Here is a 24,422-nt window from a genome sequence, read left to right as displayed (position 1 = left end):
AGGAAGGTCGAGACCCTAACTTGTGAGTTGAGGTATATAGCGAGACCGTAATATACATGCCCAGAGAAATCACAGTTTGCATGCCATAGCAAAATCACAGTATATATGTCACAGCGACATCACAATATATATGCCACAGCGAAATCATAGTATATACATGTGAGCCCGGGGAACAATACGATGCATAGAAATTGCAGGCCACACTCTGCGAGTCTTCCTAACTTCTAAGAACCTCGGAACATAGAAAGTGAACCTTAGAACAAAATCTATGTGCCACATTAAAATGCGAATGATACATTAGAATATCGAGCCTCAGAATAAAGTCTTTGAACCATACGATTCATTATATGATCATGAATGAGACAAGGCTTGCTAATTTATATAATTCGATGGCGACTCCTTTTGTGAGGCCAACGTTTAATTCTTGGAGGGAAAGTTCAAATTAAATTTCCATTTCACATAATTTGTAGATCGCTTGCCCAAACAATTTCCATTTGTGCCATATAAAATAATAATAATAGTTCTTTGAATTCTATTTGGGGCAGTTTGGCTTCTATTGGGGAACTTCATCTCGAAGTTCCCAAATTTCAACACTAAGAGGGAGTGTTGAAAGTTGTAGCTTAGACATATACTTGTATATTGGTTGTGTCAAGCGTGTGGAAGTGTCCAAAGAGGTACTCTCTAGATATTAATTTTATTTTATAAAATTAAAATGACTCTATCTTTATAATGATTAAAATGTGACTTATGTTGTGTTAATGAGAAATTAAGTCATAATTTTTGATCTCAAGTGATCAATATTAGATCTTGACCGTCAATCAAATTGGAGATAGGGTTTTAGTCATTGGAAAGTTATAAAAGCAAATCTAAGGAGAGTGTTACCTGCTCAGATGTACCTAGCAGGGAACTAGACTCCATTACCCAATGGACGGGGCACCAATAAATTTTTTTGAAGTTCAAAATGCTTAAATACAATTTTGCCCCTTTTCTCTCTCTCTATCTTCTCTCTCTTCTTCTATGCAAATTCCATTCCCTCGCTGGGGGATTGTATAAAATGACACTAGCATGATGAACTTATGTAACAAACTTAGACCCTTGGGACCTGGTTACTAAGGAAGTTGCTCCAGAGTGTTTTTTTCACTTAATCTAGAGTGCGTCTTAATAATTGGGTTTTGAGTGGTTTTCTAAGTCTAGGGTCAATGCATATTACCATGCTAGGCATTATCCAAAGTCTCCTGGAATCGCAGTAGGTATTTTTTAGGATTTTTTAATAATTAAAAATTTCCCGCAGAACGAGAATTTTTAATTAATTTGTATGCAATAAGTTAAAAAAAGGTGGCACTAGGAAATGTTGTATGGGAGGTGAGTACTCAAAATTCATATTTATAGTACCAACATTATCCTAGTACCCACTATTGGACTTGATAATTTAGGATGTTCTTGTTGCCATTATACTTTGTTTTGCCCCATTAACCATTCATTTTTTACCTTCATGACCTCTTTTTGTACACAACATTAGGTTACTATGGTAATCTAGACAACTTTTCAAGGTTATAAGGTAAATTCTTAAGTAACACCAAGAATCTCTTGTTTGATTTCATTCGTGAAGTCTAGTAACTATATTAAAGAGTCACTAGTCAAGTTGTGAGTCTTGCAACTGATACTAGCAAGCTGCGTAGCTATCTCAAATAGACACATTGCATATGGGCCCGTAGAGAAAACTATTGGACACTCCGGCAGTTCGTGGATGTATTCAAGGTGAAGGGATTGGCACGTTGAATGGATCCTTCCATTTGGTTGTTCGATAGATTGGTGCAAATGGCGGAGGAATGTGGCATATCATGATATATTGAGCAAATGTAGGGCTATTGGCTGCCCAACTGTCCAAAGTAGGATAATTTTTTTCTCCTATGTCGTTACATGCTTTTGGTGGGCAATAGGGATGATTATGCCATTAGCCCTATTAAGTGCTTTCATGCCCCAAAGGGAAGGACATTTCATAAGTAGACCCATCAATCCATAGATGCGTGTGATAAAGCTGGTGATGGAGTGGGCAAGACTTCGAGGAAGATAGTCGTAGCCATGGTACTAGCTAAAGGACGTTTGATATCTTCAAGTGCTATAATGAGAAGAGGGAGCATTTGTAGAGGCATAAGTTACCCCTTTCCTCAACCTACTTTTTCCACCCTTTGGTGTGCCTTTTACTTCAACGATTTATACTCCTTTCTTGCATAGGTTAGGAGACCCAAGTTTCTTTTCACTTTTCCAACACCCCAAATGTAGCAATTTATCACTCATCAGGTTTGGGATATTCAAGAGTTCCTTTGTTTTGATGAGCTTGAAGCACTGATGAATGAGTGATGGCTAATGAGGGGGATAAAGTTCATTCTAGGCTTTTTCCCACATGCTTATTGTGTCCTAGCCATCTTTTGCATTTTTGATTTTCTTTATTTATGGATTCATATGCTTTTATCTTTCTTTTAGTTGGATCAACCTCTTAGGGAAAATTTCTAGGCCCTGACTCAAAGATAGGGTTATAGGTTGCCATTGTCAACGACCAATGACAATTAGCCCAAGGAATGGATTTGGATAATAAGGGAATCATGGATTGTGGCAAGTATGGACTATGTTGGGTGCGTCATATCCATTACTTTCTCCTATTATTACCCCTCCTTAAGTAAGGACCTCAGGGAGGTGACAACGGACTAGGGGCAAAGGATAATGTCCTAAGTGAAACATGAGAACAAGGGTACAATCAAGAGCGATCAATTGTCCAACTTTGCCTGCGATGCATATTAGTATGCCCTAAAACATTAAATGAAAGCAGATGATGAAATGGTTAGTGTACCTTCCAATAGACGATCCATATTCTTTCAAGAAGCATCCCAGATGGGAGAGAGCACTGACCAAAGCATGGGTAGAGGGCTCTAATTTAAAGCTATCTGTGGATTGTCATAGCGCTGCTGGCTGGTTGGCCAACCAATTTGGAGAATTTTTCTCCTAGGTGTTACACACTTATGATGGGTAAAATTGAGTTGAGTGATCTTGAGTGATTTGAGACAGAAGTAATGTTGGAAATGCTAAGAGGGTGAGGTGGGGGGCTGATCAATATTTAGTCAATTGGTTAATTTATAATCAACAAATCACTACATTAATCATTTGAAATTGAACACATGAACATAGAAGATTTATAACTGGAAGAAAATCACTTTCAACGTTTCTTAATATAATGAGTACAATCAAGTTTATAAACTCCAACTGAAAACTTTTGTAGGCTTCGACCTACAAGATACAACTATCCCTTAATTGAGCACCAAGTCAATGAGACCATGGGCATCATCCCATAAGAGACACCAATCTCCTAGCCAAGGACCTAAGAAACCAGATTCATTCCTCAACCCTCAAGTGTCCCGAATCGGGCGAATCAGACATGATTTGGTGGGACACGTGTCCTCCGGATCGTGTCCGAGTGTGTCCCATTGGGACACGATCGTGTCTCAATTCCAGGACATGTGTCGCGCTTTTTTGAGATCCACGCGACCATAAAAGGTCGATTTGGGCCATTCTAACATCACAATACTCATTCTCTCTTGCTGTGGGTGTGTGAAAGCGAAGAGAAAAGGGTGTGGGAGCATTTTGGAGGTGATTCAAGCAACATTTAAGTGCACACTCTCTATTTTTTTGCATTTTTATTACGACAGTTTGCATGTGTATTTGTTTTACAAATTTGTGAATTTTTTATTTTTATTTTTTTACAACATTCATGGCTCAATCAAGGGCAACAGGGAAGGGGCAAAGGAATGGGAAGAATGTCCCCATTGGAGATGCCCCTCCTCTTCCAATTTCATCAAGGTCTGCAAGTGTTCCCTCTATTGCAAGTGGTGCTGCAACAACAACATCAAATGTTGAGGTAAGACAACAACCTCAAGATAACAAATATCCCTTCTGGAAATGTCACAAGAGAGCAAGGGCCAGGTATCAAGATGAAGGGAGGAGGCAATGTAGCTTGGAAATGCAGCTATTGCAAAAATCATTTCATGAGCACATATTACCGTGTGAAAGATCATTTGTTGGCTTTACCAAGTTGTGGAATTGCAACATGTACATAGGTGTCTTTAGCCAAGAGGAAGGAAATCGAAAAAGAGGCCAAGGTTTGTATGGCAAAGGTGGCTGCAACATCTAAAAAAACAAGAATGAAGACCCCCTTCCATTCTTGAGGAAAATAACCAACAAATTTCTATTTGAGAGTTTTGGTGGGGGACAAGCAATAAAAGGAAAGGCAATGGCACTTGGTCCAGTGGACAAGATTTTTCAGAAGGAGAAACGGGAAGAGCATGATCTCAGCATTGCATTTTTTTTCTATTAGAACTTCATATTCCTTAATATTGCACGTTCACCTTTATTTATTGAGATTTGCCGAGCTCTAACTCAAGGGGCTCCATCGGGATATGTGCCTCCTGGGTCAGAGAAGCTTAGAACCACATTGTTATCGAAGGAAAAGAAAGAGGTGGACAAAATGCTTGAGCCTATTAAATCAGCAAGGCCAACATCTAGGGTTAGCATTGTTTCTGATGGATGGACAGATCCAGTACAACACCCACTCATCAACTTCATGGTGTCTTCTTGAAATCAGTGGATGTGCTTGGACAATACAAGGATGCACAATATATGGGTGAGTTGTTTATTAAAGTTATTGAAGATGTAGGTGTTGATTCTTGTGTGCAAATCATTACAGATAATGCACCTGTTTGCAAGGCTGCTGGCATGATTGTGGAAGCTAAATATCCACAAGTATTTTGGACACCTTGCATTGTCCATTCTTTGAATTTAGCACTTAAATCTATTGCTTTTGATGTGCTTTGGATTGGAAGCATTATTGAGGATGCACGACATATCCACAACTTTGTACAAAATCATACAAATGCCCTCACTATCTACAAGGAGTACACCAATCTATCGTTGGTGAAGATTGCGGATACACGGTTTGCCTCTTCATTCATTATGTTGAAGAGGTTGAGGGAGGTCAAGACCGCTCTTGGGGCCATGGTTATTTCAGAGTTTTGGTCTTTTTGGAGAAAGATAGATCAAGCAGCCTAAAAAAGAGTGAAGGACACAGTGTTAGATGATGCTTGGTGGGAGAGGGTAGATCTACTTATTCAGATCATGAACCCTATCATTTCTTTGCTTCGATTTGTAGATATAGACCAACCCATCCTAGGAGAGGTTTATGAGGGATGGGATTCCATGATTGAGTCTGTGAGGAGCATTATTTTACAGAGTGAGTGCCCCGAGTATGAGACATCATCAAAGGCCTTCTTCACCACCATACAGGATATTCTTGTCAGCAGATGGGACAAGAATTGCACACCTTTACATTGTTTGGCTCACTCATTGAACCCAAAATATTACAACCATGAGTGGTTGAATGGTGGACCTTCCCATAGATTCCCTCCTCACATGGATGGTGAAATTTCACAGGGGAGGAAAGATGCATTGAGGCAGATTTTTCAGGATAGAGCATCCCTTGATGAGGTGGAGGATGCCTTTGCAGAGTTTTCCACTGGCACTGGTCGATTTGCAGGATATGATGTGATTAGAGACAGGGGGGCTAAGAAGCCCTATTCTTGGTGGGCAACTCATGGGGCAACACACCCTCCTCTACAACAGTTAGCCATGAGGCTCCTGTCTCAGGTGATTTCATCCTCTTGTTGCGAGAGGAATTGGAGCACATATGAGAATTTGTTTAGTGTCAAGAAGAGTAGGCTTGAGCAGTCCAAGGCAGAGACAATGGTGTATGTGCACACCAACCTTCGTCTTATTTACAGACAGAGGGATGAGTAGTTGAAGGAAAGACAAATATGTGGGATATCTTTCCTGATGATATGGGTTTGGACAACAGTGTTGAGTTGGCATTGGCCAACTTGGATTTGAATGAGCCAGTGCTAGACGCTGTCACTTTTGATGATGGTGATACTGTAGAGGGGTCATCCTCCACACCAACAGATGCAAAGATGACATTGGATACAAAGGAGGAGGATGCAACAGAGGAGAGCAGTGGTGACCATGATGATGAGTACAATGATGCTGATTTTGATGATGAGGATTGATGACTCATGAGCTACCTACTGCCTTGAGGCTTGTAGTTGTTTTGTATTTGCTATTTCTATTTGCCATTGGCATTGCTACTACCTATGTAACACATTTTGATTTTGATGACTTAATGAGAAAACTACAATATCTTGTCTTTCTCCTATTGGATCATTGATGAATATGTATTATGTCACAATTGTATTTGTATGCATAATGTTACTTTGTAAAACTTACATCTAGATGAAGATCTATGTTTGAATCAATGAATTTGTATCATGAATGAGAATTTGTGTAAGAAATATCTAATTTTTAATATATATATATATATATATATATATATATATATATATATATATTTAATAAAATAATATATAACGTGTCTTAACGTGTCCTGTTTCGAGGGGTCAACGTGTCCGTGCCCAACACTCGAATCCTCGTGTCCTTCGTGTCCCGTGTCAGGGGACTTAGTTGAGGACTAACTCAACAACTTTGTAGGCTCCAACCTGCTCAACTAAGCACCAACTTAGTGAATTCGTGGCACCAAACCACAGAAGACATCAATCCCATGTAAGATAAAAGATAAGAATAAAGACCATGGGCTCCCGTACCGGGGACAATGGCCCACTTACAACATACTCAATCCTCTTCAACAAATCATTATCATGGCACTTTCACTGCAATAATGTCATTGAACAGTCACTGCTTGCAGTCATCCACAATTCTGTTGTCACCGCAACTCTTGTTCTTAGACTGCTTCCACAGGCCCAAACCAATGTGCCACTAGTTTTCCCTATGACCAACTTCTTGTAGTGTCGAACTTGGTCTTAGAAAACACAGGCATATCAACACATTGTCACTTCTTGCAACTGATCTTTCAACTATCAAGACTTACCCTTCAACAATGCCCAAATCCCGACCCTCTGCTACCATCCACAATTTAGAATAACCCAACACAAAATCTCTTGAATTTTGTCACAATTTTATCAATATTAGACTTGAAGCTCGACTTTAACAAAGTCGTTCAAAATTGTGCCCTAACTCCGTAAATATATCCTGAAGCTCGGACAGTCTTATGCTGAGGCTTGGTCTTGACAATAACTCAGCTGTAATTTAATCTTGCCTGAAGGTTATGGACTACAGAGGATGATCTCGGCCTAAGGTCTTTCTTCAATAATTTATAGTCCCCTTAACACCTGCCAGTCTATGTTTGGAACAATAGAGTAACTTGAGTTGATTGGATGCCCTAATATGGGGCTTTTACTAGCGCACAACTTGAACCAAGCCAATACAAAAGAGAGCAACCCGTGCCCTAAATCAAGCCCTAAATCTGTCTCAAAATTGTTGAAGAATGGCTCAGAAAAACGTCACAAGAAACCCTTAAATAAATGTGTTGTTGTTCCACTGAAATTCTCACAAAATCAATCCAAAAAACTTTGCCTTACTAATATCTCCTTTACTATCTCGACCTGCAACTTATCTCTGCGAGTTTTCAGAAGTAATCCATTGCTCATTTGGTTTGTAAATGAGCCAAAGTCTAGTTGTATTTTATATGCCACAGATTAGGCTTGATGGCTGCGCTGAGCTTACCAAATTGTTCAAGTTTTGTCTTTGGAAATAACCCTGAACTAGGCCGATCTGTGTGGGGGATTTGGGCTTCTTAAATTACATTTTTTAGCCTTGTTTTAGTTCATTTAAAAGCTGTCTTGGTCACCGTTTTAAGAAGAGTTGACCTCGAGAATAAATTTGATATTTAACAGTAGACCCATTCATTTGGGGCAAATTAGGGCTTTCTGGATTTGCATTTTGCCTTCCTTTGTCATCAATCAATATGTGTTAAGTTATTCCTTCGACATTACTGACAATTTCATGATGCCTTTGACAACTTCATTCAACAAGTAACCCTCCAATGGTTAGAAACGGTTTAATGTTCCATTGACTTGCCTTCAAACCATCCACAACTATATCCATAAGCCTCCAACATCTCCCTTAGAATCTTGAATTATTTGTTTTTACTTGAAAAGAGATGCTTTCTTCCTTTTCCTTTAGAAACATGCCTTTTCACTTTGAAGAAACTGACTTTGTAGTGATACTAATGATGAGGTTCTTGATACAAATGATGGTGGAACGTTGTTTGTCAAGGAGTGGTCTAACACACATGTTGGTTTTGTCCCATAGTTACAACATTTGGCAACATGGGTGCTTTCACAATTGGTGAACACTTCTTTTGTAGAGAGATGTTTAGCAACTAGCTCAATTTATTGTTTTGGACCTTTTGATCTAGATAATTTGGTGTGTAGATGGCCAATTTTGTAGATATAATTGTTTAATCATGTTATTGTTGACAATTTCTAGATAATCTATTTCATTCCATATGTTGATCGTCTACCTTCTATTATATGACTTAAAGATTTGTGTGTTTGTTTGTAATGATAGAATCTAGATTCTAGATGGTTGATACTCGAATAATTAATCATTAATCTACTATGGATGCCATATTTATCTTGATTTATGTACAAATATGAATGCTTTCATATATTCTGCAACTGATTTGACATTATGGATGTACTTTTTGAATATATATGTGTGTGTGTGTGTTTGTGGAAAAAGTCAACCTCGGGAATAAATCAGCAAGGGTCCAAAAATTGAAAAAGTCGTTAAAGTTGGGAGGTTTTTGAAAAAATTGGCAAAAACTCGGCAAAATTAAAAAATACAAAAATATTCATTTTTTTATTTTTTTATTTTAGCATTTAAAGTATCCAAAACATCAAATAAATGCATTTCCACATAAACATTAAAGGAAGCTAATATATAACATGTATAAGAAGTCTTGTGCTACATCACATATCAAAATAGTGAATCAAGTCCTAAATCCTGAGTCCTGACTCTGTGTCAACTCTCAAGAGTTAAAATATCAACAAAAAAATAATAAATGTATATCATGAGTCATCTACGTCATAAAGTAATTAGTCACTGAGATCCTCTGCCCCTTTCACGGTAATAGGGAATGGCTTTGCCTTTTCGTCTAGAGAAAGAAGGCCCTGCCTGTGGGGCTACAAATGGACTCTATTGTCCTTTAGAAGCAAAAAAAAGAGGTGGCCTCTGTCCTTTGTTGCTGCCCTTCCTAGATGGTGTCACCTCCTCCTCCTCCTCCTCCTCTTGCTCTGCCTCCTGACCTTACTCCTCCTCCTCCTCCTTCTCCTCTACCTCTGGCTTTCCCTCCCTTGCAACTGCTACTTACTCTGCTGCTAGTGCCTCTGGATCACATTTAACCAATCAGGGTTGAGTCCATGGCAGGCCTTTTAGTCTCAACCCTTCATGCAACAATGGTATCAATATTGTCCAATGAGATGGCTTCCTCATCAGGAGTTTTTTGAAGTTGTCTCACCCACAATTAGAGATTATAGTAGACGTAGATCATGTCATTGAGGCGTTTGGACTCCAATCTGTATTAGGGTCATAGATTGTAAATTAGTACTTAGAAAATTTAAATATTAAAACTAATAAAATGAATTCAAAAATTTAATTCGAATTTTTTTTACCCGTTGCGCTTTTTGCTGTGTATTTTGTCAAATACACTCCAGTTGCGCTCACACCTAGAGGACCTGCGTGTTTGGCTGAGCACTTGAATGTCAAGCTTTTGGAGATGGGGTACTCTGCCACCATAGCTTGTCCACCAAGCATCTACAAGTTAAAAGAAAAATGAGAAACATAAAAAGAAAATTTAAAACATTGAAATTCTAAACTTGAAGCCAATTATGAAGAGATAATGAATATGAAATTTGAAATTTGAAACAAATTGAAGCTTACCTGGCATTTTGGTTGTCCTATTTTTAATAGCCACGGTAAAACCAAATGTGGCACCTATCATCCTATATATCTCCATTTCTTTAGAAATTTGTTCACATCCTTGCTTAGATGCCACCATCCTCTCAACAAAAGTGAGGAATCCATCCATCACCTCGGCATCAAATCTGAAACCACATGAGTAAGAAAATGTGGGGTTGAGGTAGATACCTACAACATGAATGGGGTATTGTTTCAGTGCTCATCAATCACTCTCCATACCAACCGTTGTTTCTGTAACTCCTTGTCTCCCTTATCTTCATAATAGGCATGAATGACTTCTTTGGCCCTATCCATGGCCTCATACAAGTAGCCCATTGTGGGCTTGTCTCCATCAACCAACTGAAGAACCCTTAACAAAGGTTCTGAATTGGCACACACCTCCTCTACTCCTGCCCAAAAGCTCTGATCATATGAAACTAGTTTGCATATGCCCTCTCCCTCTAGTTTGTGGCTAATAGATAAAGCACACCAATCTTGTGAAAGAACCATGCTCTTCACATCCCACATAGAATTCAACAGAGATTGAAGAGATATGAAAGAAGTGGAAAATCATGTAATTGCAGGATGCACCAACTCTTTGTTGTTGGTGGATATTCTCATCAAGTTAAGCATAGATGTATGATTATATATAAATTTTGTTATGCTCTTGGATGATTCAACAATATCCATCACAAAAGGAATTTTACCTATATCCTCCAACATCAAGTCAATACAGTGAGTAGCACAAGGTGTCCAAAACAAGTTAGGATACCTCTCCATAAGCAACCTGCTAGCAACAACATAATTTGCAGGGTTGTCCGTTATGACTTGGGCAACATTTTGTGGACCAACTTCCTGAATGAAGGTGTCCAACAACTCACATAATAAACGTGCATCTTTAATGTGTGCAGATGGATCAATAGATTTCATAAACATTGTCCCCTTGGGACAACTAACTAGGAAGTTAAGAAGGGTCCTACCCTTCTGGTCAGGTCAACCATCTAACATGACTGTGCATCCAGTCTCTTCCCATGATTCCTTAAACTCCTCCAATCTAGCAGTGCAATCAACCTTTTCATTTTGAAGAACATGCCCTCTCAACTTTGCAAAGGTGGGGCTTTGTACCCCGGGCCAACAACACCAACAACATCAACAACATCAAACATAGGTTGGTAGAATGGGTTGGTCTCGACAATGTTGAAAGGCACATCAGTCCATAGAAGACACTTACTGACCAACCTGTCAGCGTCTGCCTTTTCCTTTTTTTAAGTGCCGATTTGATGTCAGGTTGTGCACCAAGTGTGGTTCTAGGAACAAAAAAAGATGAGAAAGTTGAGGGGTTGGGTCATGTGGGTGTGGAATGTGACGTCTAAGAACCACTCTAACTCCCCCCACTCCCAAGGCCCCTACAAGTTGGATTTTTACCGCTGCCTTGTTGTCTTTGCCCTCCTCTTTATCAATCAATGATTTAATGGCCAGCCAGATGATTTTTGGAGTTGGATTTTGGCAAAGTTCTATATTTTGCCCCGAAATTTGCCCTAGATGGAAAGTTAATCTGCTGATACACCCTGACATATGTTTGCCACACAACTTGCATGTCAAATATTGTCTATTGACCCCTGCACTGTCGGGTATAGGATCAGGTTCACCATATTCCCACATAGGGTCCAAATTCCTCGGCATTTTGTTTGAAACTTTGAACTTGAATTTGAACCTAGTGCACAATTTTTTTTAGAAAACTAAAAAAATGCCCATCACATAAGAAGCAAACACAAATGTAATTGTTAATTTTAAATTTTAAATGCCTCTTCTCACTCACTTGAACACACTCAGATTCACTAAACAAGGGTTTGAATTTTTGATTCTTGAAACATGTAAACAATCTAAACATTTTGAAGTTTTGATTCAATCTAGATTCTAAACAATGTTTTGATTCAAATTTCTAAGCAAAACTAAGCTAAAAACAAACTAATAGAAAGATTTAAGAAGCCATTTGTGTAACAAAGACAGAGAGAAATTAAAATACATACCTGGCAGCAGCAAATTGGCACCTTGAGTCTCTCATGTTGAGCAGTGGACAAATCTCCAAATCCACACCACAAAACTAGTAAATCTCCTCCTCTTGGGCAATGGCAAACACCTCCTCTCTCCACAGGGACGAATGGCAGAAAGAAGAGTGAAAAATGAGTGTGATTTTCGGCCTTTTCCCTCACTTATCTGTGGCCTGGGCGGGCTTCACGAGTTTTTCGATCGACTCCCGATAACATCCCCTTTTTTCCGATAAAATCGCGGTTTTTTTTTTGTTTTTGAAAAAATCGGTTGATAAAATTGTCTAGCCCAAAAAATCGGACTTTGCCGATTTTATCGCGACTTTTTCGACACTGATATATATATATAGTTATAAGACATTTCCAGGATTCTTTGGTTCAGAGGATTTTTGAAAAACAGCCCTTCCGGTGCTTCACTTCTCAAAAATGCACCCGCTTCGTGCAACATTGGCTTCTCCTCTTCTTGGAGACTTATGTCATGATATTGTTGTGCCTATATCTTTTTTGGCTTTAAAATGTATGTTTAATTTGGTGTATAATCTTTATAAATTTATGAACTTGAGGTTGTATAGTTTGTACTTTTGAGGAAGTTTTGTCCTGTTGAAAAGTGCATGGAATGTGCTTCATGGCTAGCATTTATCCGATTTAACTCGCTTAAAGGTACTTTTACTTTTCCTGTGTATTTTCTTTTTTACTGCATATGAATGGTGTTGTAAAATATAGATAAGATACCTTGTGAACATTGATACACACAGACAACGGTTAGTAGATGGACAAGTGGATGTCTTGATTCTAAGATCAATGTTGGCATCTATCCCATTTAACTCACATAAAATTTCTTTTACTTTTCCTGTGCATTTTTCTTTTGACTGGATATGAATGGTGTTGTATGATACCTTGTCAAGGTTGATACACATAGACAACGGATAGAAGATGTGTAAGTGGATATCTTGATTCTAAGGTTAACGTTGGCAACAGAATAGTTAAATGTGCTGCTTCTTCTGAATCTGTTGATTACTTTTAAGTTTTTATTGATACCAATGAAGAATGTTATCGTTTTGATATGGCTAGTACTGCTAGGTTGGTTGATGCCAGGGTAGAAGTGTGTTCTGATGGGTGTTGGTCTGGTCATGTGTGACTACGTATGTGAGTTGTGGTGTTTTCGTGCTGAATGTGAAGAAAATTATTCATTTTTTTTATGTCTTTATCTTGTCCCAATATTGAGATAGCCTTTCATATTTTCTCTTCAGGCGGCAACTTGCCCAAGGTCGCAGAGTGCTCTTTATTATTGACACCATTTATAAGCTTGTACGCAAGGTAAGGTTTTAAGCTGCAAATTTGCAAGTAGCTTTCTTTCAATGCTTAGATTTGTGCAATCTGCTACGGATTTTGTTCACTGAAAACAGTGGCAACCTTTAGAGTATTTTAAAGGCATTTAAATTTTGAAAGTCACACTCTGACGAAGTCAAGACAATCTGTAGAATATCAAAACTCTTAGAATTGTAAAGTTTAATTTTGAGGGATTTAGTAATAAAACTATTAGTTTTGTAATACAAGATACATGCCTTTGAAGATAAAATGTTAATTTTGTTGTTGTTTGGGACAGGAACGATCTCTGTCAGCTATTGTAACTTCAGCTGTTAACTTTATACCTCAGGTTTGTTACTTGGTAATGGGTAAAATAACATTTTGAAATTGTAAAGCAAAATAATCTTCAATGCATGAACAAGGAGATGACTAATGTATTGAAAGGGGATTAAAGGCGATGGCAATTGTTGTGAAATAATTAAAATATCTGCCAAATTCAAATCAGTGGCTTGTATTAGTAATCAAAATACCTTTTATAACATAACTTACATTTGAATGTTTAAGCATTGATGCTTCATCCAGAGAAGATAATAATTTAACCATAGTTTATTCATATTCCAATTTCCAAGATCTAAAAGTATTCTGCGAACTTTCATAAAAAATACTATCTATGTAGAATCTCGATTATGGATTAAACTGAATTTGGGAGTAATGGAAAGTGTAAATTTCATTGTTTTTGGGACTGTGAGAATTGTTGCGTTACCTCCAGGATCTGCACAAAAGATAAGTACAACCACGAATCAGAAATCCTAGGGCAACTGGAGGAGATGACTCCTTGTCACCTTGTTTGGAGTCGTCATCAATTTAGGCCAGTTCTTATCTGGCACAAGCAGGGATTCCCTATTAGGACTACAAATTTGTCCTTGCAAAGCCCGATATAAAAATCAGATTTGTAGAATTAAGTTACTTTTAGATTTATGTAATAAAGTGATGGACTGTCAAAACCGGTTTCTATCCATTAAGCTATGGAGTTAAAATCACAGAGCAAGATGGCTTGATTATGATGGATAAGAGATAAATAAGACATGCATTGATGTTCTACAATTAGTGCAAAAACAAATTTTTAGATTGTGCAAGAATAAGTGAGAAACCTTATGTAAGATGCATCGTCACAACCATGTGATTACTGTGAAGTAATAATGTGCAATGATGAAGAATAGAGAAATCAATAGTTATAAAAAAATCCTAGATGAAGTAGATTATGTATGACATCCTTGTAATTCAATGATCAGCCAACAACACATCATATCTTCAAATTTGATTTCTCCATGAGATTAAGGAGCCATAACGTACTACAGATTATATTTTTTCAATGATTGAATGGATAACTATAACCAGAATATTCCAGCAGCTGACATCTTTAATCGTAGAAGGTTACATCAAGAGTTAAGGATGATTTTGCTTCTGCCTGTATGCTCTCTTTTTGGAGCAATAATGTCCTTTTGCAAGGATTATTTCAGGAGCAACATACAATGGCAGTACTTGGAAAACCCTGGTTATCTATGCAAGAGAAATGAGAGATGAAGAAACCTTTCATTGAGCTTGACTATTCACTTTTTCCTTCTACAAGATTTCAATTAAGCTTGGGGGGAAATCTCATTCATGCAAAAAATGTTGTGGCTACTGTGCATCTATTGGCATTGTTTTGGTGGTAATTCGGGCACTCTATGGAAAGATATTTGCTCTTCTTTGTAAGGAGGACACAAAGCAACTGTTCTTGATGTTTTTAAATGTAGTGCCCCTCAAAATGTCCTCCGTTATGCTATGCATGATATGAATGCCAAGTGTCAGTAGCTTGACTAAGGCATTTCTATTCTTTTGCATGTGTCCCTTGAGTATGCCATGAAAACCACTATGTATCCATCAAAATGATGCATGTTGCTTCCTTGAAGAGTCTTTAGCCATTCTGAGAAGGTTCTTAGGTGATAGATGCCTATATTAAGGAGGGAAGTTCTCTATAAACCTGTTTGTTGACTCTCATGATGGTCAAAATCTCTTCAAGGAAGCAACACTCATTATTTTGATGGATACATGGGGATTTCATTGCATAAGAATGATGGTGCCATTCTCTAGAAACATCTTTGTTTCGTTGTTGATGATGCCAAAAGACAATAACAATGATGAGTATGCCTCAACATATGTAGAAAATGCCTCGTGGGATGTAAGATGAACCCATGTGATGAGAAATGTCTTCAAATATGTACTTTTTCCTTGAAAACTATGAAGGTGCCACAAAGGCATGTTCCATTAGAGAAACATACATGAAAATATGGTGGAAACACTGAGAAGGGGGTGAATTAGTATTTCACTTTTTCTTACAATTTAATATCACAAAGCATTAACCAATCATATCACATTAGAAGTACATGAGATTTGTATTAACAATTTATTTAGATCTTGAAAGGGAGCTATAACTTCCGGCTTTACCAGCTACAGCTGGAAGGGCTACAACCCCTGGTTTACCAACTCCCATTGGAAGGAGGCGACAACCTTTGGAAGTGTTATCACCCAGAGAAAACCTTGACTGTGGGAAAAACTAGGTAACCTCTAACCAATCTCTTGAATTGAAAGCTAGCCCTTAAAATCTGAAGGGGGATCCCTTCTATAATGCAGTCAAAATGATTGGTTATGTATTCAACACATCGACTAGTTCTAATTGGATTTAAGCAACGTTGGTATGGAAAAGGACAGGAAAAACCATTGGGCATGGAGTCCATTACTGCTAGCAAGATATATGAACAAAATACAAAGGCAAGGTAGCAACAACTTTCTTAGACAATTTATCATTTAGCTGTGGTAGAAGCAAATAGAGATAAATACCAAAAATAGAGCAATTAATGAATTTTGTTAAAGATATTTAAGTGGAAAACATATAGCAGCTTGGCAATAGTAAATTTGAGCTGACAAAGAGAGTTCAACTTTACAAACTTGATTTCCAAAATGTAGATAAGATAAGATAAGATAAGATAATTTTATTAATGTCCAACGAATGACCACAAAGTAGGTCAACGGGACTGCCGGTTACATAAGGGGCCGTGCCCAGTAGGAGAACCAATCGGTCTCCTCAGAAAGACAAATGCTGAAAGGAAGATAGAAACTAAAACGAGGCGGGTTGGGAAGAGCGTATGGAGCTCCGATCCCGGCCACGCCTGTTGATCTCTAGACTGCGTCGTAGGATCACTGGTGAAGAAGACCCTGGGGACGCGGATGTGGGAGTCCGCTACTCCTAACATCCGAGGCCGAGAGAAAAGAACTGTGGGTAGTTCAGTAAGGTTTGTTGGTTTGAAGCGGTGGGCGCTGGTTGCCTCCCATTGTGTTGTCTCCGTGATCTAACGATCTTGGGCCGCCTCTCGGGGAGATGCCTAGAACGGTTCTGCTGCTGGGCCCTCGTAAGCAAGGGGCCTCTCCTCTTAACTGAACGAGGGTCTGTCGATCTGTGTGAGCCGGATTGATCGGTACTCGGACTGGTTGATCTCTTAACTCCTCGGGCTGAGGGGAGTATGCTGAAGAAAGAGGTGATCTGACGAGTAGTGTTGGGTCGGACGGGAGGCTGGAGGATATGCTCCCGATGCTTAAGAGTCTCCTGGATGTAAAGTGCGACGCATCTCTGGTCCGTGTAGCTGAAGAAGCTGGATAGGTTCTGTGGTCCTCTGAACAGACAGTGGTAGCGACCTCTGATCTCATAATATATCGGACAACCGAAGATGAAGTGCCATTCGGTTTCCACCTCCTGTGTATGGCATAGTTGGCAAGTCCTGTCAACTCTCTCTATCTGGTGGTCTGTCTCTACCCGAAGCCTATGTGATTCAACTCTGAACTGCCCGAGGGGGATCCAAAGAGCATGCATCCAATGTCGAAGTGTGTACTGGGGGCGAACTATAAGCCCGTCTCTGATATTCAAGAAGTGCTCTGCATAGAAAGCCATCTTTGGGCGCAGGCCCCCCGTGGGGTTAATCCGTGTGACCTGGATAAACTGCCTGTAGATGTCTTCCTTGATGATCTTATTTAGTTCCTGCCTGGGGGGGAGTCCTCTGGGGGCGTTCAGGGAATACCGAAAGGGGGGGAGATGATCTATATGGAGTCCCACTGCCTCGAGGAACTTCGAGACCCCTGTATACCAACACTTGGCTTTTCCTGGTTGGGTGCGGTCGATGGCCTCAGAAGAGCAGTAGGCTAGATAAGGGTACCTGTCGCGTCCTTTCAATGTATCTGCGAAGCTCCGGGCTCGGTGAAGAAAGGAGACCAGTCTGAAGGCTGTCTCAAGGCGGAAGGGCTGTGCACCAAATTCGGCCAGTATGATTTGTTGTGGGATAGTATGCTTGCAACGGATAATATGTCGGAGGAGAAGGGTTTGGACTCTCTCAACTGCTGCCCAATCTGACTCAAGCAAGGAGGGGCCCCAAATTTCCGATCCATACAGGACCATGGGTCAGATCAGGGCGTCCATAAGGCTCAACTTTGACGAGATGTCCTGGAAGTGATGGCAGAAACATTGTCTCTCTAAAATGGCTAGAGAGCCATACCCCTTATTGATCCGAGGTTGCAGAGCTGGCCGCATACTGAACCGGGGGCCCGAAAACTGTACTCCCAAGTACGTGTAGCTATTGGTAATCTCCACTTTCTCTCCCTTGAAGAGAAATCGGAGATCCTGAGACTTCTTCGTCCCGTTGAAGACTATTACCTTTGTCTTGCTCAGGTTCACTGTCAATTTCCGGAGATCACAGAATAGGGCTAATGCATCCAGCTGCCTCTGGAGACCTTCTAGTGATGAGGATAAGAGTGCAATGTCATCTGCAAAGAGTAAGATATAGATCAAAACCTGATGAAGATAGCAACCGTCAGACTCCTGTATGTGTTCCCGCAGAAAGGCTTCGAGCTCATCAATATATATCCCAAATAGGGTGGGGGAGAGCGGGCACCCCTGCTTAACTCCAATCGTGCTCCGGATGAACTCAGATAGTCCCCCCACAGTGCGAAGACGGCCCAGGACAGACTCGTAAAGACGCATAACAGCAGTCAGCCGGGAGTTTGAGGTATTGATGTCTTTGAGTCGCTGTAGAAGATCCTCTCTCGGGACTGAATCAAAAGCCTTCCGGAAGTCCACAAAGCAGCAGTACACCTTCGAGGACCGGTGGCGTGCTTCCTCGATCACAGCACGGAGTGTAAAGATGTGGTCAATGGTCTGATGATCTGGCCTGAAACCAGCTTGGCCTCTGGCCCTGAGATCTCTTTCTTCGAAATCGCCGAAAAGCTTTCTATGAAGGATAGTGGCATAGAGTTTTGAGAATGTATGACCCACCATAATTGTCCTGTAGTTGTTGGGGTCCGAGGTATCCCCTGACTTATGGATGGGATATATAATATGGTGGGACCATATGGGGGGGAACCCTTCTCGGACCACATGGTTGAAGAGATCTGCCAGGTATCCGACTAAGGGTCGGAGGCCTTGTTTGAAGAATTCGGCTTGGAATCCTTCCTCGTCCGCTGCTTTGCTGCTATTCATCGCCCAGATGGCTTCCCTGACATCTTTATCGGTGAACAGGTGGCAGGAGAGGGGAGGAGATGTGACTTGGATCTGGGACTGTCCGGGAATGTCGTAAAGGCGGGAGGTGTGTGAGAACATGGAGACTGGGTCGAGATCAGCGGGAGGAGGAGAGCGTCGGGGGAGGATCTTGCCCCAGAATTGCTTGGGGGAATGGGTAAGGAGGGCGGAAAGCTCCCGTCTTTGTTGGGAGATGAACTGTCGTTTTTTGTGGCGGAGGAGGCGACGGTAATTCTTTTGGATGGCAGAGTATGAGGGAAGGGACTGACGGAAGGCTTGGCGGAGATCCTGGTGGAGGAGTTTACACTCTGTATCGTACCATTTGTTCATAGGGGAAGTTCCTGTCTTGCGGGAGGTCGAGGTGGTCCGAATGGAGTGGGGAAAGGATTTAAGCGCCGACTCCCAGATTGCCGAGGAGAGACAGTGGTACTTATCCGAAACAGTCTCGAGACGGGAGAAGTCATCCGTGTCGGGGAGGATTTGTCGGAGTGAGGAGGAGAAAATGTCGGGGTCACCCTCATCAAAACGGAAGATGGTTCTACCCGGGGATCGGGGTGGGGGGTGGGTTGGTCGGGGGGGATCAAACTGAAGAGAAAGTGAAAGCAGTGCGTGGTCGGCTAGAGGGATGGGTGATACGGAGAGATTCCGGATAAAAGGGAGCAGTGTTCGACCGGTTAAGGCGTAATCCACCACACTAGCCCCTCCTCCATGAGGCCTACATGTGAAGAAGTGGGATTCTGGGAAGCGCGAGAGGCCGTTCAAAATTATCAGCTCATGTGATTCGCCCAACTGCAAAAGATGTCTACCGTAGGCTGTGATGGGGCCCAAAGCGTCCTCCGAGATCCTCTGCAAGCCTACTGAAGCCAGGTCAACACCCCTAGTGCAGAACACATCCTCGGACCGGTCATGGAGTGGGACCTGATGATCCTTGGTACGGGCATTGAAGTCCCCCATAATGATAATTTCTCCATCAGCTGAGTATTTAGTGATGTCTGGGTATATGTTGGTGAAGGGGTCCCTTTCTACACCGTCGTGGATGGCAAACGGAGATGTGGTTGGGGGGAAGTAACAAACTGCAATAAAGATATCCCTCAGGGGTGGGGCTCCAGTTCTGATTCGGATCCACATGTATCTGGCGTACTCATCTGTATTTGCCACTGTGACTCTGTCTCTGAGCTCGTCTTTGACTAGGCACGCTACTCCCCCTGACCCTCTGACCCCCCCTGAGCTCCTTGTTTCCTGTCTACATACTGAATGCCATTGGTACCCCGTTATGTCTGGGAGAGGCCGAACTGGGCTCTCGTGGGTCTCTGTTACTAGGAGGATATCTGCTGACTCAAGGGCGTCGTAGAGTAGCCCAGGTGAAGACCAAAAAGACCCATTTCCGTTCCAGCAGTGAATTGAAATCCCTGTTGTTCAACGCCTCCCCAGGCGGACCCGTCATTTGGAACTGCCTAATCGAGGTGTCCATCCTGGGGGGAAGGAGTCTCGAATGACCGCACGGAGGTTCCTTATGACTGCCCATTTTCCCGCTTGTCTTGCTGCAGCCACTTGTTCCCTAGCATGTTTGAGTTCAGCCACCTGTGCCCGAGTGAGATCTTCATCTAGGAATATCCTGTGTGGAAGGTCAAATAGCTTCCGTTTAGCTCGAAGAGCATATAGACGATCTGTGGTATTATGGAATCGGATAAATAAGGTGGAGTCCTGTCCCAGCCAAGCTCTGTCTAATCTTATATTGGATATGTCGAGGGTGTCTCTCAAGAATCCTGTGGCCACCTCCATTGGATCTGCTGAAGATAAAGGGAGAGGGAGACCTCTCACTTTGAGGTTTAGCTCTCTCGCTCTACGGGATCGTTCTTCCACGAGTTTGGCCTGTACAACTTCCTCTACTGCTGTGATAGGAGAGGATTTGTCTTTCCCCCGAACCACCTGTGCCCATGAGCTGATGTGTGTTTCTGTTTCCTGTCTGAGGGAGACCTGTTGTGATATAATCTCCTCCTGCTTGTTCTTGATCTCCTGGATTTCTGCATGCAAAGTTGTCTCTGTGGGGTCTTCCTGCACTGATTTCCGAAGGGACAAGTTTTCCCCTTCCACAAAGGAAACTTTGTCATTGAGTGTGTTTACCTCGGCCCGGAGCTTGTCATTCTCGGTTTCAAGGGAATCTACCCGACGTAACAATTGTTTGATTTGAGATGTCCAGAAGGCGAAGTCTGACTCCATGGCAATGTCTCTGGGGCTATAGGTCTCTTCCGGCTGGTTGAGGCACTGGTGGAGGTAACGGGAAGGTCCTCTGTTGTTGAAGGGGTTACTGAGGTGGGTCTCGTGCTCTGGTTTCGTGTGTGTCTTCGGGGAACCCATAGTTAACCTGTCATTTTAATCGAAAGATGGAAGATGGAAGATGGAAGAGAGGGGCTGACGTTAGGACGCGGGTTTGCAGGAGTAGACGAGGGTTTGCAGGGGCCGCGAGGAAGATGGGCCGACGCAAGGGTTTACAGGACGCGAGGGTAGATGGGCCGACAATCATCGACTCGAGCAGACCGACGTGAGCAGAGAGGGACCGACGCGAGCTAACGAGCTGACGCGAGCAGACCAACGCGAGCAGAGAGGGGCCGACGCGGGCTAACGAGCCAACGCCGCGAGCAGAGACGGGACGCCGCGAGCAGAGACGGGCCGAGCAGACCGACGCGAGCAGAGAGGGGCCGACGCGAGCTAACGGGCCGACGCCGCGAGCAGAGACGGGACGCTGCGAGCATAGTCGGGCCGAGCAGAGACGCGAGAAGACAGATAGGAAACCTATCACACAAGAATCTTTGTAACTCTGAACAAATAACGCTGAACGTAGTAATATATATTGATATAAAAAAGTATACACTGTATCAAAGGTTTTTCCAAAAATTCCCAGCCCTTCTTCATTACACAATCCCTATCTTTATAAGAAAAAAAACTAACTAAAAGCAAGTTTGTAGCAAAACTTTAATTACAAAGTCTAAAAATCACAGCGTACATCTCAAATACATGCATATAAAACTTTCCAATCCTATTTGCATCTAAAGATCATGTTGTTGTTGGATTCATGGCTGGAGATAAGGATCACCAAGTCGAATTTGATGAGGTGGCATCCAAGTCAACAACTGTCCATGAGCTTTTTCCTCATGAATTCCTGAAAAATAGGGTCTAGTGATCCCTTCGAAACTCCAAAACCATGATAGATGTTAGAAAACCGAGAGAGGTTTTTTTAATGAGTCTGTTACGTACAAAAGGCTCTTTCGGCTTTGAAAAAAATGCTTTCATTTGTTTGGAAAGCGTGCCCAAAATTACTGTGTTTAAAGGAAAAAAACAAAGTATTAACTGACCATTTTTACAAAAATGCACTGCTACTCCTATTGTTAGCGCATTTTCCTTTTTAATTTTTATTTTTAAACACATCATAATGCTGACACTCACGTGGTTAGGACATTTTTAAACTTTCAAAACTATAATAACATTGATAGTCCTTGTTACCCACTACTTTGTGGGTGATATTCCCAGGAAATTTTTTTTCTCCATGATGAGCCTTAGCTGGCAGCCCCGTGATGCCTCCTACTAACTCTTTGTGCCATTTCTCTATCACTTGAGCCAGCCATGTGGTCCCTTGTTGATTTTTGGTAGCATCGGATGTGCTCCAAGCCTCAAAATTTGCAGGAAGGCTACGACACATGTATTCCACAATACCCATAATCATTTTGCGAAATTCTACCTAAAGACAGTTTTATTAAAATAATTAATTATTTTTAATGGGTGCCTAAGTCTAAACTGAGGAAATTAAAATAATTAAAGGGTATTAATCAAACTGAGGGTGAAACTTCTAGAAGAAGAAGGAGATCGAGTCCAAATGATCTGAGCCATTGATTAAAATCTAATCTGGGCCGTTGATTACTCAACTGGAGGATTATAAGCACTTCGATGGGCATTTGGAAAAGACATCGGAGAGAGATCAAGAGATCGAATTTCTCAGAGAGGGTAGTGCAACAGTTGCTAGAGAATCGATCAAGGTGATTTCTTGCAGTGAGGGGCAGGGTTAGTAGATCGGAGGAAGCTTTCCAGATTCGGGGAGTGCAAGGCGAAGAGTAGTTCAGTGAGTCAACACAGTGCCATGCAGAGGCAATGTAGAGCTTCAGAGGGAGTTGGAATTCTAGCTAGGAGAGATGAGATTCAGTGTAGGAAGTCGAGGTATGAGACTGGAAGGCCTGGAGATTGAATTTCTAGTCAGCAAGAGGTCAACAGAGGGATTGACGCAGAGCCCAACCAAAGTGACGTAGTTCTACGTAGGGTTGACGCAAAAGCTGCACAGAGGCAACATGGGGCCAGTGAACAAGCCCTTGATCGTAATCGAATCTCCCAAAACTGTGTGAGATTTCTCTCACTAACCTTTTTCCTAGTTTCTCTCTGTATCAGATAGTTAGTTGGGAATCCAACGAATTGTACTCAGATTTACTACTGCATAATAATTAAAATCCTCCGTTGCTGCACCGGTTTTCCCGCATTGGGTTTTTTCGGGACATTTGTCCAAGAATAACAGTGTCATGTGTTGTGTATTTCTTTCTTGCTCAATTTCTTGTTTCCGCATTTAATTTAATTGGTGAAGGCTGCAGTGTATTAGTTTCGGTATTTGCTGTAGGATGCGATAAATAATTTGTTCAGTAATTTAACAAATAGAAGAAACTTAATTAGTTGCTGCAGTAGAAATTTGGGTCTCCCAAATTTTCACATCCCTCACCCACCTGTATTGATCATATGTTTGAAGGTGGGCCTCCCGAATCTAAAGTTATGTCTTGTCATTTGGTAATTAAGTGTTGGGTTTACTTATCATGGATACTTCTGGGTATGAATTGATGGGGGGATTCGGCTGAAAGAGTGGGCTTAGTTTGTGCTCTTGTCCCCTTGATCTCTTTTGGTTGTTACCTTGATCTTAGTCCCATGGGATCTCCTTTATTGACCATTCGGTTCTAGGATTGTACTGCTTGGGAAACCATGACTTTGGTTGCATGGTCCCGCTCCTTTACTCGCATATATTACTCCCTTTCCTCTCACTATACCCCCATTCATCTTTTCTCCCACCTGGGTTCACATTCCCATTCTGGGTCCACATAGGGCTAGCTTCCATATCCCCTTGCCCCCACCTTGGGTCAGGCCTAGAATGATGCCTCAGAGGTTGAAGCAATCAAAAGAAAAAGTGAAAAGCATAATTAGCCACATTTAGCAGGAAATTGTACCACAAAATGCAAAAGATGGCTGGGACAAAATAATCAGCACGTGGGCAAAAGCCAATGCATGAGCTCTACCCCAATCCATGGCCATCACTCTGGTTCCATTAGCCCTAGATGAGCCTCCATTACCATTCAAGAACCCATGATTGTCCCAACCCTTGGAGGGCACTGAACCGCCCTACCTTAAAATGGGTAATCACTGCTATATCTTACACATCATGCTCTTGTCCTTTGAGCCTCGAGCAGTTAATTAAAGAAAATTCATAAAAGGCAAAAGGCATATAACGAAGGGTGGAAAAATCA

The 24,422-nt window shown here is 41.4% G+C and overlaps 1 protein-coding gene across 1 annotated transcript in view; it reads left to right on the top strand.

The window, feature by feature from the left end:
- Window positions 1-24,422, top strand: part of LOC149252416 (ATP-dependent DNA helicase SRS2-like protein At4g25120) — a 429,434-nt gene that overhangs the window by 182,890 nt on the left and 222,122 nt on the right. Inside the window, exons 17-18 of the mRNA XM_089459690.1 lie at window positions 13,214-13,280; window positions 13,570-13,620. Of these exons, the coding sequence (XP_089315816.1) occupies window positions 13,214-13,280; window positions 13,570-13,620 (118 nt within the window). The remainder of the gene's footprint in view (window positions 1-13,213; window positions 13,281-13,569; window positions 13,621-24,422) is intronic.

Source organism: Pinus tabuliformis, chromosome 7 (genome assembly GCF_031772625.1).
Source record: "Pinus tabuliformis cultivar Carrire ecotype Pingquan chromosome 7, CPIR1, whole genome shotgun sequence".
Taxonomy (NCBI): Eukaryota; Viridiplantae; Streptophyta; class Pinopsida; order Pinales; family Pinaceae; genus Pinus; species Pinus tabuliformis.
The sequence above is the reverse complement of the archived record's forward strand: the minus strand, read 5'-3'. Positions and strand labels throughout refer to the sequence as shown.